General features: G+C 39.6%; 1 protein-coding gene across 1 annotated transcript in view; it reads right to left on the reverse strand.

Annotated features, from left to right (window-relative positions):
- PLXNA2 (plexin A2) overlaps positions 1-20,875 on the reverse strand; it is a 313,540-nt gene that overhangs the window by 172,678 nt on the left and 119,987 nt on the right. Inside the window, exon 4 of the mRNA XM_074309060.1 lies at positions 1,075-1,209. Within this exon, the coding sequence (XP_074165161.1) occupies positions 1,075-1,209 (135 nt within the window). The remainder of the gene's footprint in view (positions 1-1,074; positions 1,210-20,875) is intronic.

The raw sequence follows: 20,875 nt of genomic DNA on the forward strand, positions 1-20,875 counted from the left end.
TGTCTACCTCAATAAAATGAAGATTATAATAGCGCCTACCTCCTGAGACTGTTGTTCAAGACAAGATAAGACAATCTTGTAAAGCAAGTTGCAAACCTGTTCAAATGCTAGATCTTTATTATATCTATGGTCCTGTGAACAAATTTAGTGCCATGAGATTTTCTTAAAGCCTCATAGAAGACTGCATAAGCCCAGACTCCCCCTCTCCCAGGCATGACCTCACCTTCTCACAGCTGGCTGGGTTTTTATGCAAGTGTGAGCTAAGATGTAGATTTCTTCTCTCCCTCCTGATTCCTCGCTTGGGTTGGTCCCTTGCAAGATTGGTCCAAGCACCAAGGTCTGGATTATTTACACCTTGTTGGCTCCCTAGAGCAGCAGACTCTGCTGGCCCACAGGTCATAAATCTACCTCCTAATCACACCAAGATGCTCTGTGCAGTCTGGCCTGTTCTTGTGGGGCAGTTTATCATATTCAGAGACGCAGAGCTATGGCTGGGGCAGCAGGCATCCAGGAAGTAGCTGGCCCCCAAATGTCTCTCTCTAATTCCCTTTGAAAGATCAAAACTGAACAGGAGAGAAGAGCCAGGTGGTGGGGTGTACAAAGCCCCAGGCTTGTAGGCAAAGGACTTGCCTTTCAGTTCTAATTATTACAGAACAGCTATGTGGCTGTGCACCAGATATTTCTCTCATTTGAATCGCTACTTCATTATGGGGATATTCATAGATGAAGCCCAGTATATTGGAAATAGAATCAATTTTGGAGTCAGGAAGACCAGGGGCCAAATCCTGTCTGATAGATATTAAGTTATGACTACAGCCAAGCCAGTTAATCTCTTGATGCCCCTCTCTGATAGTAGACGTTCCAGAGGAATTGCTGATATTCATAAATAGATGGCGTTTCTGCACCATGAATGCATGACATGCACTGATGATATCACCATCCAAGTAATCTGATCTCAGTCTTCCCTCTGGATTTCAATGTGGTAAAGCCCAATGATCTTAATGAACAAACCACCATCTCTGCACAGGGGCTTCCGTCATTGTTTCTAGGTAGTCTGAAAATTTCAGCACTCACCTGTCTCTCTGACATGACGTACAGGTAGCGCTGGTCAATGGAGAAGGCCATGTCTCGGAGGATGGGACTCCCATCTTTGAGAATGGAGACCATTTCATACTGAACTCCTCCATGGGGAGGGCCATCTGCCCGAATCTGAAAGAGAATCAAAGGTGTCTTCAGTATCTCCATAAAACCTTCTCCCACAGCAATTTGTTCATGCTTCTCATGAAATCCATCTTGTTTGACTCTTACTTATATGTAGAATTCCCCCTACTAGATTCTACATGCTAGTAGCTCAGGGACCAAGTCTGTTTCATCTTCGTATCTCCCAGCACTTAGCATAATGTTTTTGCATGCATTAGATCTTAGCAAATCTTTGTTGAATGGAACTGAATGGAACTGAATTTATTCTAACCTCCTTTGGAAGGGAAACCATTCATTTCTCTTCCAGAATCTTGTTCTACCCCACCCTACATAAAAGAAGATGAAGAAATTACTTGGTATAGAGGACAAGCACTAGTACTCCAAGGATCCAGGTTCAAATAATGGTTTTATGACTTATAAGTTGCATGAGTTTGTATAGTTACTTCTCTCTGGGGCTCAGGTTCCTTACTTTAAAAATAAGTGACTTGATTCTTAGTTTCTATGATCTCATAGATAGACTAAAATGTCCTCCAGCTACTAGGGGATGGGGAGAGATGAATGTTTTTAGGCTCAGTTTTCTCATCTCTAAAATGGGAACAATAATAGCATCTATATCACAGCTGGTGAGGATCAAATTTAAGATTACATAAGTAAAGTGCTTTATAATAAATCTTAAGGCTAATCTTTAAATGCCAGCTCTAATGGATGTGTCCCTAAGATTGGATTGGCTCACCAAAATGGTTCTGTTTTCTACAAGCCTGCATTTGTTGGACATGTGAATCTGATCTCTCTAGCCCTGTAGGTGTATTTGTACATTCCTGCCAGCTATGTCTAAGCCAGCATGCACAATGCATATATTTATGGCTCTCTGCTTGCCCGGGCATGTTGGCTACAAGATGGTGACATTCAGGGGGTGTTGCTATATTTGGAAGGGAAATGAGGACAGCTCCTGGAACCCAATAGTAGAGAGAGGGAGAGAGGCTTTCATGTTGGTGGTCGTTTAGGCAGCATGATTTAAGGGAGCCTGGGAAGTTTCAAATTCCACCCCAAAGTATCTCCTCAACTCAGGCCTGTCTTTGATGCCTGTAAGTCCATCATTAGATATTCATTCTTTGAGTAAAGGGATTGACCCTTATAAAAATACAAATAGCCTGGAGAGATGTTCATCCACCATTAGTCAATAGAATATTCATTTATTAGATCCTTTCAATTCTAAAGGCTGGATGAGACCTGAGAGCAGAAAGCAGTTTTTGATAGGAAGAGATATCATCCATTAAGCATAGACTGCCTGCTTGGGAAGGGCACAGTCCAGTCTGATTTCTGCCTACATTTCTAAGCTTTCTGCTTACTCCCTTTCACACGTTCTTATTTTCCAAGTAAACTGGCCCACTAGCCCTTCCCCACGCATGACATTTCAACTTTAGTTTCCTTGCCTTTGTTGAGACTACTATTAGCTATTGCTATTGAAGAATTCCTAGCTTCTTTGAAAGCTTAGTGCATGGTTTAATAGGAAGCTAGTCTTGATTTTTACTAGTTGCTATTGTCTCATCCCCCTACTCCCAAGACCCTGTAAAATATACTTGAAAATACTTATATAAAGCTACTTCCCTTCCCCAACTGAAAGTAAATTTCCTGAGGAGTTAAAAGTTTTTTTTTTTTTTTTTCTTTGTATCCTATGCATTTGGCCTAGTGTTTGGTCCATAGTAATCAATCAATCCACAAATTTATTAAGTGCTTATTACTGGCCAGGCATTAGGTTAAACATTGGGGATACAAAAAGAGGTAAAAGACAATTTACATCTTCAAGGAGCTTATAACTTCATAAAAAGACAACATGCAAGTAAGTATATTCAAAGTAAATTATATATAGGATAACTAGGAAACAATTAAAAGAAGGAAAGCATTGGAATTAAGATGATTTGGAGCTTAAAAAATGCTTGATTAATGGATCACTTTTACAGCAGGGACCTAGGTAGGAAGCTAGAAGCCCAGACTCCTAGTGTGAAATAGGAATGAGAAAACAAACAAGAATTTATTAAGTGCTTACTATGTGCCAAGCAGTGTTCTAAGGACTGGGTATGCAAAAAGAGGCGAAAGAAAATTCTTGTTCTCAAGGAGCTCATGGTTAAATGGAGGAGACAACACACACAAAACAATGTGTAATGAAGAAACCTACAAGATAAATTGGATAATCAACAGGAGAAATGGGTCTGAAATTTTAACTCAGGAAAATGAGTCCAAATCTGACCTCAGACATTTACTAGCTATGTGACCCACGGCAAATTACTTAACCCTGTTTTACTCAGTTTCCTTATCTGCAGAATGAGCTGGAGAAGTAAATGGCCAACCATTCTAGTATGTCTGCCAAGAAATCCCCAAATAGAGTCATACATGTTTGGACACAACTGAAAATGAATAAAGAACAACAACAAAACAACGGAGATGAGGTACTAGCAAGGAAACCTAGAATACCCTCTTTTTCCTCCACCATTACAAGTCCTGTATTTGAGGTGCAGCTCAGATCATACACAAATCCTTGAAGCCCTCTCAGGCTACTTCAGTCCACACTTATGACGCATTCCTCTTCCCTGACCTACTGTTTGTAATATATATTCTAGGCCCTTAATTATATTCAATTCAGTTCATTATTTTATATTGTCTTGCTACACAAAACTAAATTTAATCACCCCCCAAAAAACAACAACAACAACAACAACAACAAAACAAAAACAAAACAAAACAAAAAACAAAACAAAAAAACTGTGTAAGGTCCCTGTATCGTGCTCCCATTTGGGAAGGATACTGGTAAGGGAAGTGAACAGCCTGTGGTTCTTACCAAACAAGGGATGTTTAGTTGGGAAAAGGGAAAGCTAAATCCAAGATGGTGGTGGGATGAGGAACATGAAAGCTCTCAAGTATCTGAAGTTATATTGTTTCACATGTATTGTTCCCCCTGTTGCAATGTATACTTCTTGGAGGGCAAGGTTATTTTTGTTTTCCTTTGGTGTCTGTCTCTTGGCACAATGCCTGTTATATCCTAAGAAATTAAGAAATTGTTTATTTGGAGTAGTGATTTCGCAGAAAGCGAAAGACCTAAAGTCAAATTCTACCTTAGACATACATTAACTATGCGATCCTGTGCAAGTCTTTAACTCTCTGTTCATCTCAGTTTCTTCATCTGTAAAATGGGGAAATAATAGCACCAACGTCCCAAAATGATTAGCATAGTACCTAACTACAAAAGTAAATGCTACATAAATGTTAGCTATTATAATGTTATCATTATTGATGTTGTTGTTATTTATTGATTGACTTTTATTGACTTATTGATTGGCTGTCATGTAGAAGAGAATTTAGCCTCATTTTGTATGGCCCCAGAGGAAGCTAAAGAAACACAGGATACATCTTGACTTGATGAAAGAAGAAACATTCTAACAACTAGAGATATACAAAGTAGAGAGGGCTTTTGGGGGTAGTTTTTGTGAGGCAGTGAGTTCCCTTTCTTTGGTGATCTTCAAAAGAAGGCTGGATAAGGACTTGATAGGAAGGTTGTAGAGATCCTTGTTTTGACATAGACTGGATCAGGTATGATTTCTGAGGTTCCTTCCAAGAGAGAGATTCTGGGAATCAAGGATAATAGGAGTGTCTATGTGAGTTACTCAACTCCTATTATAGAATTGAACAAATACTTATTTTTTTCCTTTTTCTTTCTTTTTTTTTTTATTACAGCTTTTTATTTTCAAAACATATGCATGGATAATTTTTCAACATTGATCCTTGTAAAACCTTGTGTTCCAAATTTTCCCCTCCCTTTCCTCCATCCCCTCCCCTAGATGGCAAGTAATCCAATATTTGTTAAACATGTTTAAAAATATAATTAAATCCAATATATGTACACATATTTGTACAATTACCATGCTGCACAAGAAAAATCAGATCAAAAAGAAAAAAAAATGTGAAAGAAAACCCTAATGCAAGCAAACAATAAAAAGAATGAAAATGCTGTGCTTCAATGAATACTTTTGATAGAACTGAATTGGAAACCAAATAACTCAGGCATCTCAGCCTTGATGCCATAACCAACATGAGACTGCCAAGTATTTCTCTTATATGATTTTAATATCAGGTTTTCTTTTACATTTACTGTGTGTTATTGTTGCTATAGGGAAAGTGCCTTTTGAATCTTAAAAAGCTTTGGAGATTTGAGTTATTATTATTAATCCTATTATTGTTCTTTCCACCTGTCCCCTTTAGTGTCTCTGGTAACCAGCATCCTGGTCTCCTTTTCTGCCATACCCTGCCCCCAAGTCCCATGTGAGGGAAGGTGAACAGAGGTCCACATGGGTGGGGTTTCTGGCTGGGATTATTGCAGGACTGGGAAGGGAGATCAGTCCTGTGGGCCACATTCCTCTAGCCTGTCTAGAATTTGCACACTTGCCAGAGAAACACGATAAGGGCACAGCTGGCGCCCATTTGGAGGACAGCTGTGGGCTGTGGGCTCAGAGCCAGGGAGGGGGAGGTGAGGTCCCCATCCCTGCAACTTTCAGGAACAGAGATACCAGGGGCCCCCAGCTCTATGCTCCCTTCCTTTCCTGTGACCACTTGTGGTTTAATATTCCAAGGGAAAGGGAAGGATAAGGGGGCAAGGGCGAGAGCACAAGTACTATCCATTTTCATTCTCCTAGTCCTGAGAGGCCCTGGATCTAGGCCTAGTGTAGAATAGCAGACCCCAGAGGTACAACACCCAACATACTCCTATTCCATTGTCTCCTGTTGCTTTCCACTTCTGTTCTTTTCCCCTCCTCTCTCTTCCTCCCCACTTCTTCCAGCCTGACTTTTCTCTGCTTTCAAACCTGTTGCTTAAATCAGTTACCTTGGCAACTACTGCTGAAATCTCTCCTTCCAATATTTGGGGGTGAAGAGGAGGAAGGTCATTTGTTTTCTTTTCCCATGCTGGGGTCAGGCAGACCTTTAGTTTTTGGATCATGAAATCACCAATTTAGAGCTGGGAAGGATCTCAGTGGTCACCTGGTCAAATTCCCCTGATTTTACAGAGGAAGGAACTGAGGCACAGAGAGATTAAACTGATCTTCTGATCTCAAAGCTGGTGCTTGTTGCACAACATCTCATTGTATTATTTTGTCTTGAACCTTAACATAGACTGATTCATCTTCCAAGAACTAATTCTATCCCTCCTTCTACCCTGAAATACAAGTGTTCTCTGACAGGAGACAGGTTGTGATTAAACATAGCAGACTTTGAATTTTCATGGAAGAGACAGATCCAGGCACACCTGTTAAAAGAAATGCCCTTCAAAATCCTGACAAAGACTTGTTTTAAGTGCTTGGATCTTTAATGACTGACCATGGCATTCAGCCAAATAGCCCCTTCTGTAATAACTAAAGGGAGATGGGGAAAACTGGGAGTCAGATGGCTCTGCTATGTATACTGCTGTTCCCTGACTCAGTTTTCCTGCTACTTGAAATAGGATTGGTCACTGCATTGCATCAAAGGATTTAGAGTTGCAGGTGACCTAGGAGAGCCTCAGGTCTAATCCCTTCACTTTATAGATAGGGAAATTGAAGCCCAGAGAAATTAAATGACTTGCAAAAAGTCATAGTAAATAACAGCCTTGGCATTCAAACCCAAGTCTCTTGACTTCCAAAACCAATGCTTATTCCAATATTCCAATATACCATGTTTCTTTCTTGGTCCTGAAGGGGAAAGCAAAGAGGAAGTCCTGATATTCTTCTCAATCTCTCCCCCTGGTCATTGGAGTCCCATCCAAGTGACTCAATCCTAAGAACTGCTGAGCCTGTATTCAGATCTCCCTGGTCAGGGTTATAAGATATGCCATTAAAAGGAAGAACAGCAGGGCAGTTAGGTGGCACATTGAATAGAGAACCAGCCATGAAGTCAGAAGGACTTCAGTTCAAATCTGGTCTCAGACACTTAACACTTCCTAGTTGTGTGACCCTGGGCAAGTCACTTAACCCCAATTACCTCAGCCAAAAAAAAAAAAGGAAGAACAGTTCCTTTTTCACAGCTAGGACTTTACCTGGATATTAGAGTAAGGCCCCAGAAGGAAGAATTCAAAGCTGAGGCTCTTGAAGGCCTAGCTCTCTAGGTCAGAACTGGGGAATGCCAGCAGGAAATCAGGTTAAAGGCAATGATGTAAATTAACTGGGATGAGTAGCACAGATTGTTCTGAACTACAGATTCCAAACCAACTATTAAAGTTTTTTTTTTTAATTGGATCAGAAAATAATTCAGTGTTTACAAACAGCAAATAGGCAAAACAACTATGTGAGCCAGTCCCAAATGAGCCCAAATTAAGCTGATAAATTATTTAATTGAAGATCCTGGTTAAAAGAGCAAGGTCAGACCAAGAAATGTTCTGTCTCCTCCTCCATTACTACACTTAGCCCAAGCTTGCAAAACCCTTCCCAACTCCCAGTCTCAGAGTTACCCAAAGCATTTGAGATAAGGACTGGCTTCTGAACTGAGAATTTGATCAAAAGATACATCTTCAAGATGTGGTCCAATGAGATATTATTTGTAATGTGCTTAGCACAGTTTCTGGCACATAGTAGGGGATTGATAAATCCTTATTCCCTTTTTTCCCTTGCTATTTCCTCCATTCTCTCAACTCTTTCAGGACAATATAGAAGAGTGGGAGAAGGTCTGGGATTCTGACCTCTGACTCTGCCCTCTGACTGGACCCTACCCATGTCACACTTCTTGGCAGCTCTTGTTGCCTGTAATACTACATATTAAGTCTTGAGTCAGAAGAACTGGGCTTGAATGCTAGATCTGCTAATTAATCACTGTGTGACCTCGGGCACATCTGGAAATTGGGTACAATGTTTGTATTACTTACTCCACAGGGTGGTTGTGAGGTTCAAAAGGGATGATTTACACTACTGATCAGAGAAATGCAAATTAAGGCAACTCTGAGATACCACTACACACCTGTCAGATTGGCTAAGATGACAGGAACAAATAATGATGAATGTTAGAGGGGATGTGGAAAAACTGGGACACTGATACATTGTTGGTGGAGTTGTGAAAGAATCCAACCATTCTGGAGAGCAATTTGGAACTATGCCCCAAAAGTTATCAAACTGTGCATACCCTTTGACCCAGCATTGCTGTTATTGGGCTTATATCCCAAAGAAATACTAAAGAGGGGAAAGGGACCTGTATGTGCCAAAATGTTTGTGGCAGCTCTTTTCGTAGTGGCTAGAAACTGGAAGATGAATGGATGTCCATCAGTTGGAGAATGGTTGGGCAAATTATGGTATATGAAGGTTATGGAATATTATTGCTCTGTAAGAAATGACCAGCAGGATGAATACAGAGAGGTTTGGAAAGACTTACATCAACTGATGCTGAGTGAAATGAGCAGAACCAGGAGATCATTATACAACAATACTGTAGGAGGATGTATTCTGATGGAAGTGGAAATCTTCAACATAAAGAAGATCCAACTCACCTCCAGTTGATCAATGATGGACAGAAATAACTACACCTAGAGAAGGAACACTGGGAAATGAATGTAAATTGTTACCACTACTGTCTATCTATCCAGGTTACTTACACCTTCGGAATCTAATACTTAACGTGCAACAAGAAAATGGGATTTACACACATATATTGTATCTAGGTTATACTGTAACACATGTAAAATGTATGGGATTGCCTGTCATCGGGGGGAGGGAGTAGAGGGAGAGAGGGGATAATTTGGAAAAATGAATACAAGGGATAATGTTATAAAAAAAATTACTCATGCAGATATACTGTCAAAAAATTTTTTATAATTATAAAATAAAAAAAGGGATGATTTATTTAGAGTGTATGCAAAATGCTATAGAAACTGGATCTGTGTTTTCAACAGTTTGGGAAACTACTAGATGCAGAAACTCCTTCTACTAATATAATAATATATAGTCTCAGAGTTGCCTAGGGCGTAAAGGAATCAACTTTTTTTTCTCCCACATGATCACTATGTGTCAGATGTAGGATTTGAATGATCCTAAGGTCATTTTTTTATCCACTATATTCATTGCCTTTTAAAATACTATTAATCCTATTATTAAGCAAGTCAATTTCTAAGAACTTAATGTTTCTTTATAGTCTATGAAAGCTAATAGAACTCATTCTCTGTCATTACTATAATGGATAAGGAGTCCCAGAAACTTACTAGTTATCTAGTAAGTTTACTAAAGTTTACTAGTTTACTAAATGACTGGGCAGGCCATTTAATCCTGTTTGCCTCAGTTTTCTCATCTATACAATGGGGCTCCCAATAGCACTAACCTCCCAGGGTTTTTATGAGGATCAAATAAAATAATAATTATAAAGTGATTAGCACAGTTCTTGGCATATATTAAGAGCTATCTATATAACTTTTAGCTATTATTATTATTTTCGAGAGTCAAATAATGCTGGAATGAAAAGAGAGCTTAGAGATCACCTTTTGACACATGAAGAAATGGATCCCCAGGCAGGGGAACCCTGACCAAAGTCAAGAACTTTAAATCTAGGACCTTTGTCTTTTCACCATTTATCACCTCTGTGAAGCAGTAGAAAGAACACTTCAGGGTATGAAGAAAAACATTTGGGCTTATTTTTAAGTCTTTAGTTAATTATTATTTTTAATAACCTTTTATTTTTCAAAAAACATACAAAAATAGTTTTCAACATTCTCCCTTGCAAAAACTTGTGTTCCAAATTTTATTTGGACTAATTTGGAAGAATTTCTTGTAAATTCAAACAAGCTTTCAAACGAAGAAATGCAAACTATAAACAACTATATGAAAAAAACTCTTCAGAGCTTAGAGAAACACAAACTAAAACAATTGACATAAATTGCAAATTGACAAAGATGGTAAAAAATGGAAATTAGCAATATTGGGAAAATATGGAAAGACAGACATGCTAATAAATTTTTGGTGAACCTGGGAATCAGCACAACTATTCCAAAAATCCATTTGGAATCATAGGAGAAAGTTGTTAGACTATATATATCCTTTGATCTAGAGATCCTATTAGTGAGTATATATGCCAAAGAAGCCAATAACTTTCTTGAATGAAAGGTCTAATATTTATCAAATATTCATAGCAGAATTGTTTATAATAGTGAAAGGCTATAGACAAAATGTGTGCCTAAAATTTGAGGAATGGCTGAAGAAATTTTGGTGCATGATTGTAATGTAATACTATTATCCTGTAAGGAATTTCAAACATAAGGAACACAGAGAAATAGGGGTGAAGAAAGCAGGAAAAAGTGAACAATATGCACACTGACCACCATAATATAATCAAAGAAACATTAAAAAAACAAATCAAATGCAATGACTTGTATTGGTTCTAGATAACTGATATCTAAATGATATCTAAATCTTTCCTTTGTGTATAGAAATGATGGATTATTCCCTGGTCACCAGTCTTTCCTCTATATATAATGAAGGGGTTCATTAGATAACCTCTAAGGTTCCTTACAATTCTAGGTCTATGATATGAATCCCTCCCATGGCTCAACTAAGAGAAATAATGGGAGGAGCACTGGGTTTGGAATCAGGAAGTTCTTTTCATGCGTTCAGAGATGGCCTCAGACACTACTTACTAGGCATGTGACCTAGGCAAGTCACTTAACCCAGATAGGTAGGAGAACAAGGAGAGAGAAGCATTATGAAAATCCAGGGAGGAGAGAACATCTAAGCAGTGTTGAACAGTATTAAAAACCCCAAAGACAACAAACAGGTTGAAGATTGAGAAATGGTTGAAATAATAGATTGAGTGGACTGACCAAAGCCACAGTGATGCTCTTCTCTATGTGTGAGGGCCATGAGGGTGTCTCCTGAACTAGAAATTGTTATAAACTTAAAAAATCTCAATTTGGTAAAAATATGTAGGAAGAAGATTCAGTTTGCCAGGGAGTTGGCCTTGGAGCCAAATCATTAGAAGAGCAATCCAAGGCTGATTTACTGTCCTGTCCTCTGTGTGGGAGGTTCCCTCATTGAAATGAGAGTGAAATAGTAATCCTATTAGTCCCTTTCCTTTAAATCACAGCTATGTCTATGCAGAAATTAATGACAGTCTCTTTACAAGCACATCCAATTCAAATCAGCATATCCAATTAACTCGCTTACCTGCAGGCCCCTTGAAACTCCTTTTTCTTGTGCGTCAATTCCTTTTTCTATTTAGCCCTAAATTATGGCAGTGCTTACTTGGGCTTTGACACTTTAATATTACTTTTTCTTCCCCTATGCTGCCCGGGAACAGCAAGCACTGGGCATCACACTGGGGAACGGTAAGCAGTGAGATTCTGAGAATCTGTCTTATGGATGGTCATATGCTACCATAGAAAGAACACTAAATTGGGAGATTTTAGCATGGACTCTGAAAAGAAAGGTTTTTCCTGGGATATCAGCAAAAATCCTTACTGGAGAACTCTGGATATATCATTTAACTTCTTTAAGCATAGTATCCTCCTCTATCAAATGAGATAATAATACTTGCCCCATCTTTGCTGCAGGATTTTTGAAAGCATCAAATAAGACCACAGATATGAGTACTTTCTAGACAAATGCAATTGTATATATAATGTATAGTACAAAGCACTAAACATTTCATACATTAAGTTTTAAAATGTGCTTTACATATGTTATCTTATTTAACCCTCAAAACAATGCTGAGAGAAAGGTACCATTATTATCCCATTTTCCAAATGAGAAAGCTGAGACTCAGAAGGTTAAGTGACTTATCCAGCTAGTAAGTGTCAGAAGCAGGATTTGCATACATATCTCCTCTGACTTTAAGCCTAGAGATCTTTTTACTATGTTATGACTGCCTCCCTAAATATTATCGTAAATAGTATTTGATTTAGAAGTAAAAGCAATCTTAGGGCTCAGCTAGCTCAAACCCTTCATTTTACAGATGAGAAAACTGAGGCCCAGGGAGGAAAAGTTATAATAATAATTAGCATTTATATACATGCGTATATAAATATGTATACAGACACATGTGTGTATTATATGTGTACATATATGTTATAAATCTTTAAGATTTGAAATCTGTTGTCTCCCTTGATTCTCAATTATTCTATGAAAAAGATGCTATTTTTGTCCCCATTTTCCTACTGAGTAGACGAAGAATAAATGACCACACAATGACCAAGGAAAAGAGCTGGACTTGAAATCCATGCCTTTTGACCCGACTCCAGAGTCACTGCCTCAGTGTTTGGAGGACTGAAGCACTTTGAGCTGAATTCAGAGCAGCAAGGATTAGGCATTAAGCCACCCCATTTTTGGTTTTCCTTCAGAAGGCACTACTACTATTCTGATCTCTTTGAACTTCCCTTTGAACCCTGTACTTGTTCAAGGTACTGTGCTTGTTTGTGTGAATGTTTTTGCATGTTGAACCTGGGGAAAGGTACAGAATCTGTAGTGTGTGGTTCTGACTAAGCTGGAGAGGAAAGTAATGAGGTTCTGTCTCTGTAGTTGTGTATTTAGGAGAGAAGAGGGGAGAAAAAAAATGAGAGAAGAGAGGAGAGAAGAAAGAGGAAAGAACAGGAAGGGAGGAGGAAGATGGGAGAGAGGGAGAGAAAGAAAGCAAGAGAGAGCTAGAGAGAGGAAGAGGGAAGGAGAAAGAAAAAGAAAGAAGGAAGGTGGGTGGGATTCAAGCTTCAGTTTATTTCTGTACAGCTTCATGACCCGAATTATTTATAGATTGAAGTCTTTGGTAAATTCAATCTCAGAAATACATCTTCCCTCCATCCTGCAAATACACACACACACACACACACACACACACACACGCACAGCAGCAGCAGCAGCAACTTCGATGCTCTTCTCCTCCTCCCCAACCTCTGAGCTGTGGAAATGTTAACTAAACGTTCAAAGGCACAACCCAGCAGGCTGAAGCTCCCTGGAGGATGACTGGGAGCCTGGCCCTAAATGCCTGGATAATTGGAGGGGAAAGAAGGAGGCAGCTCAAACTTCTCCTGTCTGTTGTACTGAGCCAGAAGGGTAAGAGGGAGAGGGGATGAAGGACTAAGGGTCTTGTCCATTGAGAAACAAGCCTTTTCTAAGATTTGCTAAGATTTGCAAATTCAACTTCCCTTTCTCTCATGCCCTTTCCCTCCCCCAGACTTGCTACTAAGGTACCTTTCAGCACTTGTCCCAAATGAGCTGTCAATCACCAGGGCTTTGGCACTGGAGGGAAGGATTGTATATTGGAGATTGACCATTTCCATCCAGGCACAATTATATGTGTTTCCTTGAATGTTAAAGACCTCCTGGGGTCCTCAGCTGGGGTGTGGTTGGCACAAGCACCCATGATCAGAGAGGGTCAGTGATGTCAAAAGACATTTTAAAAAGAGGTAAAGTGCCAAGGAGGATATTTCCTCCTGGGGTGTGTGTGTGTGTGTGTGTGTGTGTGTGTGTGTGTGTGTGTGTATTTGTGGGAAAAGGACAGAAAATACCTTAATGCCTACCCTTCACTCTCCAGGCTGAAAAACAGCAAGCCCTCCTGATGGAGGCTCTTCAAAGGGCACACTGAATAACCCAGTTTCTATCAGCTGGATAGCTTTCTGGGTAGCATTGGTGATAGCCTATGGTTATTTCTCTGGATATCAGCAACAAATCTTAAAGTCATATATTCCAGATTTAGTTTCAGGTTCTGAAATGAGCTGAGGGACCTTAGGCAAATGACTCAACTTGAGTTTCAGTTTACTAATCTATAAAATGGGGTAATAGCGTTACATTTTTTTCAGTGTTTTTGTGAGGATAGTAAAAAGCCTGAAATGACTATATAAACTATTATCTATAATGGAGTTGAAACCCATTAAAAAGGAAGAAATGTCCTGAGAAGAAGATAAGTAATGTCAATGAAATGAATGAACTATTATGAGCCATCAGTTCATTACAGTATAAAGGGGGGAGATGTGAGAGAGCTATATGCTGGTATCTACACGACATCAAGAAATTTAGAAGTAGGTCTCCAGCTTATTGACTCGACTTTCCCTCTGGTGTATTAATGGGGCAACATAGGTAAGAATTGCATAGCTATAGAGGAGTTGCAATCTGCATCAGTGGAGGAATGCTCAAATTGATGAGATTATAAGTCCATTGGCAATAGTAGTGAACTATTGACGAGTTCTTTCGGTGGCTACCCTGGTGCATCCTTAGTCCATGTTGATAGTAGACACTGGATATGTTTAATAAGCCCCTTCTTCAATCTAATCCCAAATACTTAAGCACTAAATAGAAAAAATGGCCAGTTAAAGAATTTTTGCTACATATTAGCCACAGATATGTTTGGCACTGTCCAATTCATAGTTCTTTCTTCCCCCATAGTGAGACAAGAGGGGACACTATAAGCCACTAAGCAGGAAAATAATCACCTGCTTCTTGACTCCATCTTTGGTGGGGAGACTTTTTTCAGCTCTGAGGAAGGGGAAGTTGGCTAGATGCCACAAAAGGCAAATGACTGGATGATTCAAGCTTCCAGCGTTGGTCTTAAAGAATGGCATAGGTATAAACCCAGCTTTGGCTTCCTGTCCCTGCTTCAACTTCAACTGCCAGCAAGGTAAAGCAGGAGACTCAGGGAATAAGATGGAGTTGCCAGAGGCAGGGGAAGCTCTTGATTGTTCTGGGAAACAATGAGATAAACACAGCAAGAGACAGAAGAGGCATTAAGCAGCCTCAGATGAAATCAAATCACGCAGGCAGCAAAAGCAATATTTCACTTGGAGGCTAGGGGAGTGGGGAGGAGAGAGCGTTTGGGGGAGGGTGGAAGGAATTAATAAAGAATGATGAGGAGCTTCTGCCAAACTCCAATTTCTGTTTACTCTTTATGCTCTGGGAGTGACAGAGGGACACGCGACATTCGTGTTCCAGGCAATGCCAACATCAAGTTTCCTTATTCAGAGGTGGGGTTTTGGATCTCTCAATGACCCAGAATAATATCTAAGTCCTGATCCCTGGAGTTTCGGGGGTATGTGATTCAGGATCAGACAGGTGCCTCAGGTGACCACAAATGGCAATATCCCCTTCCCAAAAGAGGCCCTAAGGAGGATGATGTGGATAGACTGAGACATATATGGATCTAACAGTGACCTCAGAAATAACATCTGTATTTTTAATACCTCAGTTTTCTCTCTGTCAAATCAGGAGGGCCATGCTAGCTACAATGGCCATTAAAAAAACCACCTTTTTTTTTGGGAAATAAAATGCCTTTGTTCATTATTGAAGAGTAGTTTTTTTTCCCCTCTATGCATGACCACAGAAGACCAACTGGGACTTAAATGAGATCTATATGTTTGTTGAATTGGATAGAAATAAATAGAACCAAGGATGAACTATTTATAAAGATTATTATCCTTTTTATTGAACTTTTTCTTTTCTAGATCCTAAGAAACATTCTTCAGACTGTCTTCTGGAAACAACTGTAGTCTTCCTTTTTATTGGCATGATGACTGGGTTTTTTGTTTGGTTTTGCTTTATCAGGGAAAGTAGAGGAGGAAAAGAGGATGGGAAGTGTTTGATGGTGATAGAATAGATACAGGAGAGCCCTAACTTTGTTCTTACAATCTCTGAAACATTAAAAGAAAAATTTGTTTGACAAACTCAGGGTCAGTCTAGTTGTTTAGAAAATAGGAAAACAAGAGAAAGACACACTTCTAGATGTTGGAGGTCATCAGTGAAGGCTAGATGACTATTTGTTAGAGGAACCATATAGTGACTCTTCAGCCAGATTTGGGCGGAGATAGATGGCCTCTGAGGGTGCTCCGAACTCTGAGACTCAGTGAATTTCTATGTTTCTTCTCAACACCACTTTTGCTCAGGCCTTAGCCTGGATAGTGACTATGTTCTAAACACCTGTTTCTTTTCACTGTTGCCCTTTTACTCATGTCTTCTCTCCTCCCCTTATCTTCTTCTTATGACCTATTCATGAAGCTCAGTTCAAATCCTTCTCCCTTTTTACTTATCTCCCTTAACCCCATTACCCATGAAGTGTTTCTTAAGTCATTTTAACCTTCAGTTTTAATGCTAAAAGGGACTTAATGATTTCTCTTCCATCTGAAGAACTTTGGAAGTACCACATATATCATATGTTGCTTTTTCCTTATAATTATATACCCATGACTTAGCTCTCTCATCAGACTATAAACTTATTGAGGGCAGTGACCAGGTTAAATCCAGTCACCTTTTTTAGCATAGGGTCTTGTCCAAAGTAGCAGATGGTCAATTAATACTTGTTGAATGAATTGATCAATAAAGTCAATTGATCCTTGGTATTAAGAAAGAGAATAGGGTTGAAAAGCCCCCATTTCCTAGCCAGAATTCTAAAACTTTCTACTGCTCTCCATGCTTCCCATCCCCTCTACCATTTCAATTCTTTTTTCTTCAAAATGTCTTACTGTGGGAAAGTCTTATGGGAGCTGTTAAGGCCTCGTCCACAGAATATAAGATGTTCTGGGTTCTGTGCAGTTCTAGGCTCTTCTGCTGACTTAATATTCACTCTTGATAAAGACAGCACTAAACTATTCTGAACTTAAGTATATCTATTTATAAAAGTTGTGGTTCCATGTCCAGGGAGAATCACTGGAAAGAAAAAACGTTGCCATCATTAGTTTTTCTAGATTTATAAAGCCAAAGGAGATGCCAGATTGCAGACCTCAGTGGTGTTTGGGAACAGCAGGTATCAAGTCTCATATCAATAAAAAGGAAGATTAAAGTTGTTTCCAGAAGACATTCTGAAGAATGTTTCTTATGATCTGGGGGAAAAAAAGAGTTCACTAAAAGGAGTAATAATCCTTATAAATAGCCCATCCTTGGTTCTATTTGTTTCTATCTAATTCAACAGACATTTAGATAAGTCCCAGTTGGTCTCCTGTGGTCATAGAGAAAAATACTCTTCAATAACAAACAAGCCATTTTATTTCCCAAATGAGATAAGAATGGGACCAGGAAGAGAAGGATCTGAACCTTTAAAAGCTAGCTGCTTCTGTACTCTGTCTTTCTAGGGTTTCAGTCACTGGCCAGTCACCTGGGTAATGCTCACTCTAGCAATTTGCTCTTCATTTTTGCATTTTTCCCTCTCCTCACATGCCTCCCCAACCCTTCCTGAAGCACTCTGTCACATGCAATGTCATAGGCACACTCTTGACATGAGTGATTCCATCTTGTATTTATTATGCTAGTAAAAGATCTTCAAGCTCTAGTTAAAACAAATTTAAGATGCTGTTATGGTGAGATGCAGGGGAGAGAGAATTGGACTAGAGGTCAAGAGACTAGCATTGCCATCCAATCTCTGACACTTAGATGTGCAACTGAGAGATAATCACCCCTTCATTTTTCTTAACTCTAAAATGAGGGCAAAAATAGCAGCTGTCACTTGCCTTAAAGTTCACAAAACCTTTACACCTTTTATCTCATTTGTTACCCTATATACAATATATCACTTGAAAGAGCATTGGATTTGAGGTTAGAAGAAGCATGACCCTTGGACAAGCCACTTTATTAAATACCCTCCTCAAATGAGGGGATTGTTCTAAATGATCCCTGGGTCCCACTCAGCTCTAAATATAGAATCCTATGAACAACCCTGTGAAGTAACTATTAATCCATTTTACATATGAGCACATTGAGGCTGGGAGAAATTAGGTGACTTGCTTAGAGTCAGGGATGATATAATACTTTTATATTCCGTACCTCACAAGATTGCTGTGAGAGAATTTTCCTATAAGCCTAAAAGCCCTTTATTATCGAAAATTGTTGTCAGAGAGGCAAAAATGCAAGGACGAGATGGCAATTTGGCTCCAAGATGGACGAGGCATGTGTAAGTAACTGGGATCAGGGAGTGTGATTTGGAGGGAGCAGGCTGATGCAGCAGAGTTAAGGAAAGGGACGCTAGAAAAGTTGTTAACCTCCAGAAGTAATACCCTTCAAGGTACCTAGCAGCCCTAGGGGTGTCCTATGCATAGACAGCTCACTCCCTGGCAGTGCCCAAGGGCACAGCAGGCAGTTGAAGGGAGCCGAAGATTCTTAAAGAGGTTTTCTGTTTGAATAGCTGACGTCTCCACACCTCTTCCCATTCCCACTTGCAGGAGAGTGACTTTAATAATGAGCTGCCTCATACCAACAGACCCCTAATTAATTCACTGCTATTCTTCTGGGACCAGATTCATCCTAATCAAATTTGGGAGAGAAGAATAATGAATGGGGGTTTTTATTGGAGACTTGCTGTAGAATATCTTACAACACCCTGAAATAGCCCTTTCCTGGAAAGGGACACCTGCCTTTTCCCCTGTGCTCTTGGATGGGCACCTGCTTCTCTTTTTTAATAGATGCCCACCTCCTTCTTATGTGATTGACTTGCAGCTGCCGGGCAGGATGCCAGAGTGCAGACCTCAATGGGGTTTGCGAACAGCAGGTGTCAAGATCCAGGAGAGAGATGAGGATGGGACCAGAAAGAGAAGGGTTTGAACTTTTGAGAAGCTGCCTCTGTACTCTGCCTTCCTAGAGTTTTGGAGAATGGCCAGTTACCTGGGAAATGCTCACTCTGATTCTAGCAATTTTCTCCTATTCTTTTCATCCTCTTTTCTCTTCACACACTCCCCCACCTTTCCTGAAGCATTTTGTCACAGTGTCATAAGCAATTTTTGACTTGAGTGACTCCATCTTGAATTTGTAATGCACACCCACCTTCCAAAACTTCAAAGTATGTAAACACTTAACTGTGTCAGCCTGATGACCAGATACTTATAAGAAGTGTTGCTTATCTTGACCAAATGTTATTTGTAATAGTCAAAATGACCAGATCTTTTTATCATCAGATATTCAAGAAATAGTTGATATTCAGCCTGAAATGTGGTGTGGTTGTATTAATGTATTGAGATAAACAACTTGGCACCCAGTGTGATGGATGAAAGCTGATTGGTGAGACTAGACCTAGTTCTGTAGTAAAAAACAAATTTAAGCTCAAGAAAAATACAACTAAGAAGATTTTGGGTATGAATATCCAAGGATTCAGAAAGTCCTAGGTCACTCAGATCAGACAGAATCATAGAAGTTCTGAGTTGTAAGAAATGCAGCCCTTCTCCCCCACCAACCTCTGCTCCCGTTCCACCTGGCCCAATTTCTACCTGATCAGATATATCATCTCCAACATCCCCCTAAAAGTGGTCACTGACTTCAACATGAAATGACTTTAAACCCACCTCTTCCTAGAGGAGCCCCATTCTACTTTGGGGTAGCTCTAATTGTTAGGAACAACTTCTCTTTCTGAGAATAAACAGATGTCTCATTTCCTTTAGGACAATCCTTCAGATGGGCAGGCCTCCCAGGCAGCCTTCCTATGTGGCCACAAGAACAATGCAGCCCAGAGATGTCTATTTTTCTAATGTTTATTCTCTCCCCTGTGTCTAAAGTATCTTGAGTAGTAGAGAGAAATGACAGGTATAGAAGGGTCCAAGCCATAACGATTTGCTCCAGTAACACAGTAAGAAAAAAAACCAAACTACTAAAAACTACTACAAAATTTCTGTCTCTGAAGTTGAATTCCATTCAGAAGGAAATGAGAATGGAGTGCCAGGAAGGACAATACTTAAGGGAACTCTTTCCTTGTTCTTTCAGTCAGATTTTTTTTTCTTCCCACATTGATGTCTTTCCTACTAGAAAGGAGCTTCGTATATGAGGTTAGTTTCTTAAACTTCTTTTATATCCCCTCATAATGCTTAATACAGTTGGGTACATAATGACACTCCATAAACTTGTCAGTAAATAAAGCAATGGATATTGGTTGATTGATGTGGTATTTTCATCCAAAGACCCTAGGATGGAGCTAAGGAGGGACAGGTAAGGACCTAAGTGATATATCTCAGGAAGCCATTAGGTCCATCAATTAATGTTCACTCTCTATCTGTTATCAGATAAAAGATGTTGGAAAGAGGAGTAATAGTAGCTTGCACTCCTTGAGTGAGGTTAGAGGGAAATAGAAAGGTTCTTTTTTCTTTTTCTTTGCCCACTTTGTGAGGGTAGACTGATTCAGGGGCCCCTGGCTTGGTCAAGATTTCTGAAGGACTTGGACTGGGGAGGCTCCTGGGATAAAAACAAAAGAGGCATTTTCTCTGTTTCTAAGTTTTATTTAGAGAATAGAGAAGAGAGACAGACAGATAAAGAGACAGAGAGAAAAAGACACAGAGAAAAATATACAGAGAGATAGAAGGAGGGAGGAAGAGAGGGAAGGAAGGAGGGAGGAAAATGAAAAAGATGGAGAGAGATGGGGGAAAGAGAGGGAGGAAGGGGAAGGGAAGGGAAAGAGAAGAGGGGAAAAGGGGGAGAAGGAGAGATAGAGAGAGAAACAGAGAGACAGAGACAAAGACAGAGAGACAGAGAGAGAAAGAGAGAAAGAGAAGGAGAGAAAGAGAAAAAAGAAAGAAAGTTAGGTCCTGGTCCTTTACCCCCAGAGAGAGAAGGACCTCAGGGCAAATCTGCTGGCTTCTAATCTGATCTTTAAAAAGAGATGGAAAGATCTGCAACATCTCTTTCCCGTAGAGAACTAAAGCATCCCCTGCCCACTTCTTTTTATATATATATATATATATATATATATATATATATATATATATATATATATTTTTTTTTTTTTTTTTATAAGATTGCTC

This window comes from Sminthopsis crassicaudata, chromosome 4 (genome assembly GCF_048593235.1).
Source record: "Sminthopsis crassicaudata isolate SCR6 chromosome 4, ASM4859323v1, whole genome shotgun sequence".
Taxonomy (NCBI): domain Eukaryota; kingdom Metazoa; phylum Chordata; class Mammalia; order Dasyuromorphia; family Dasyuridae; genus Sminthopsis; species Sminthopsis crassicaudata.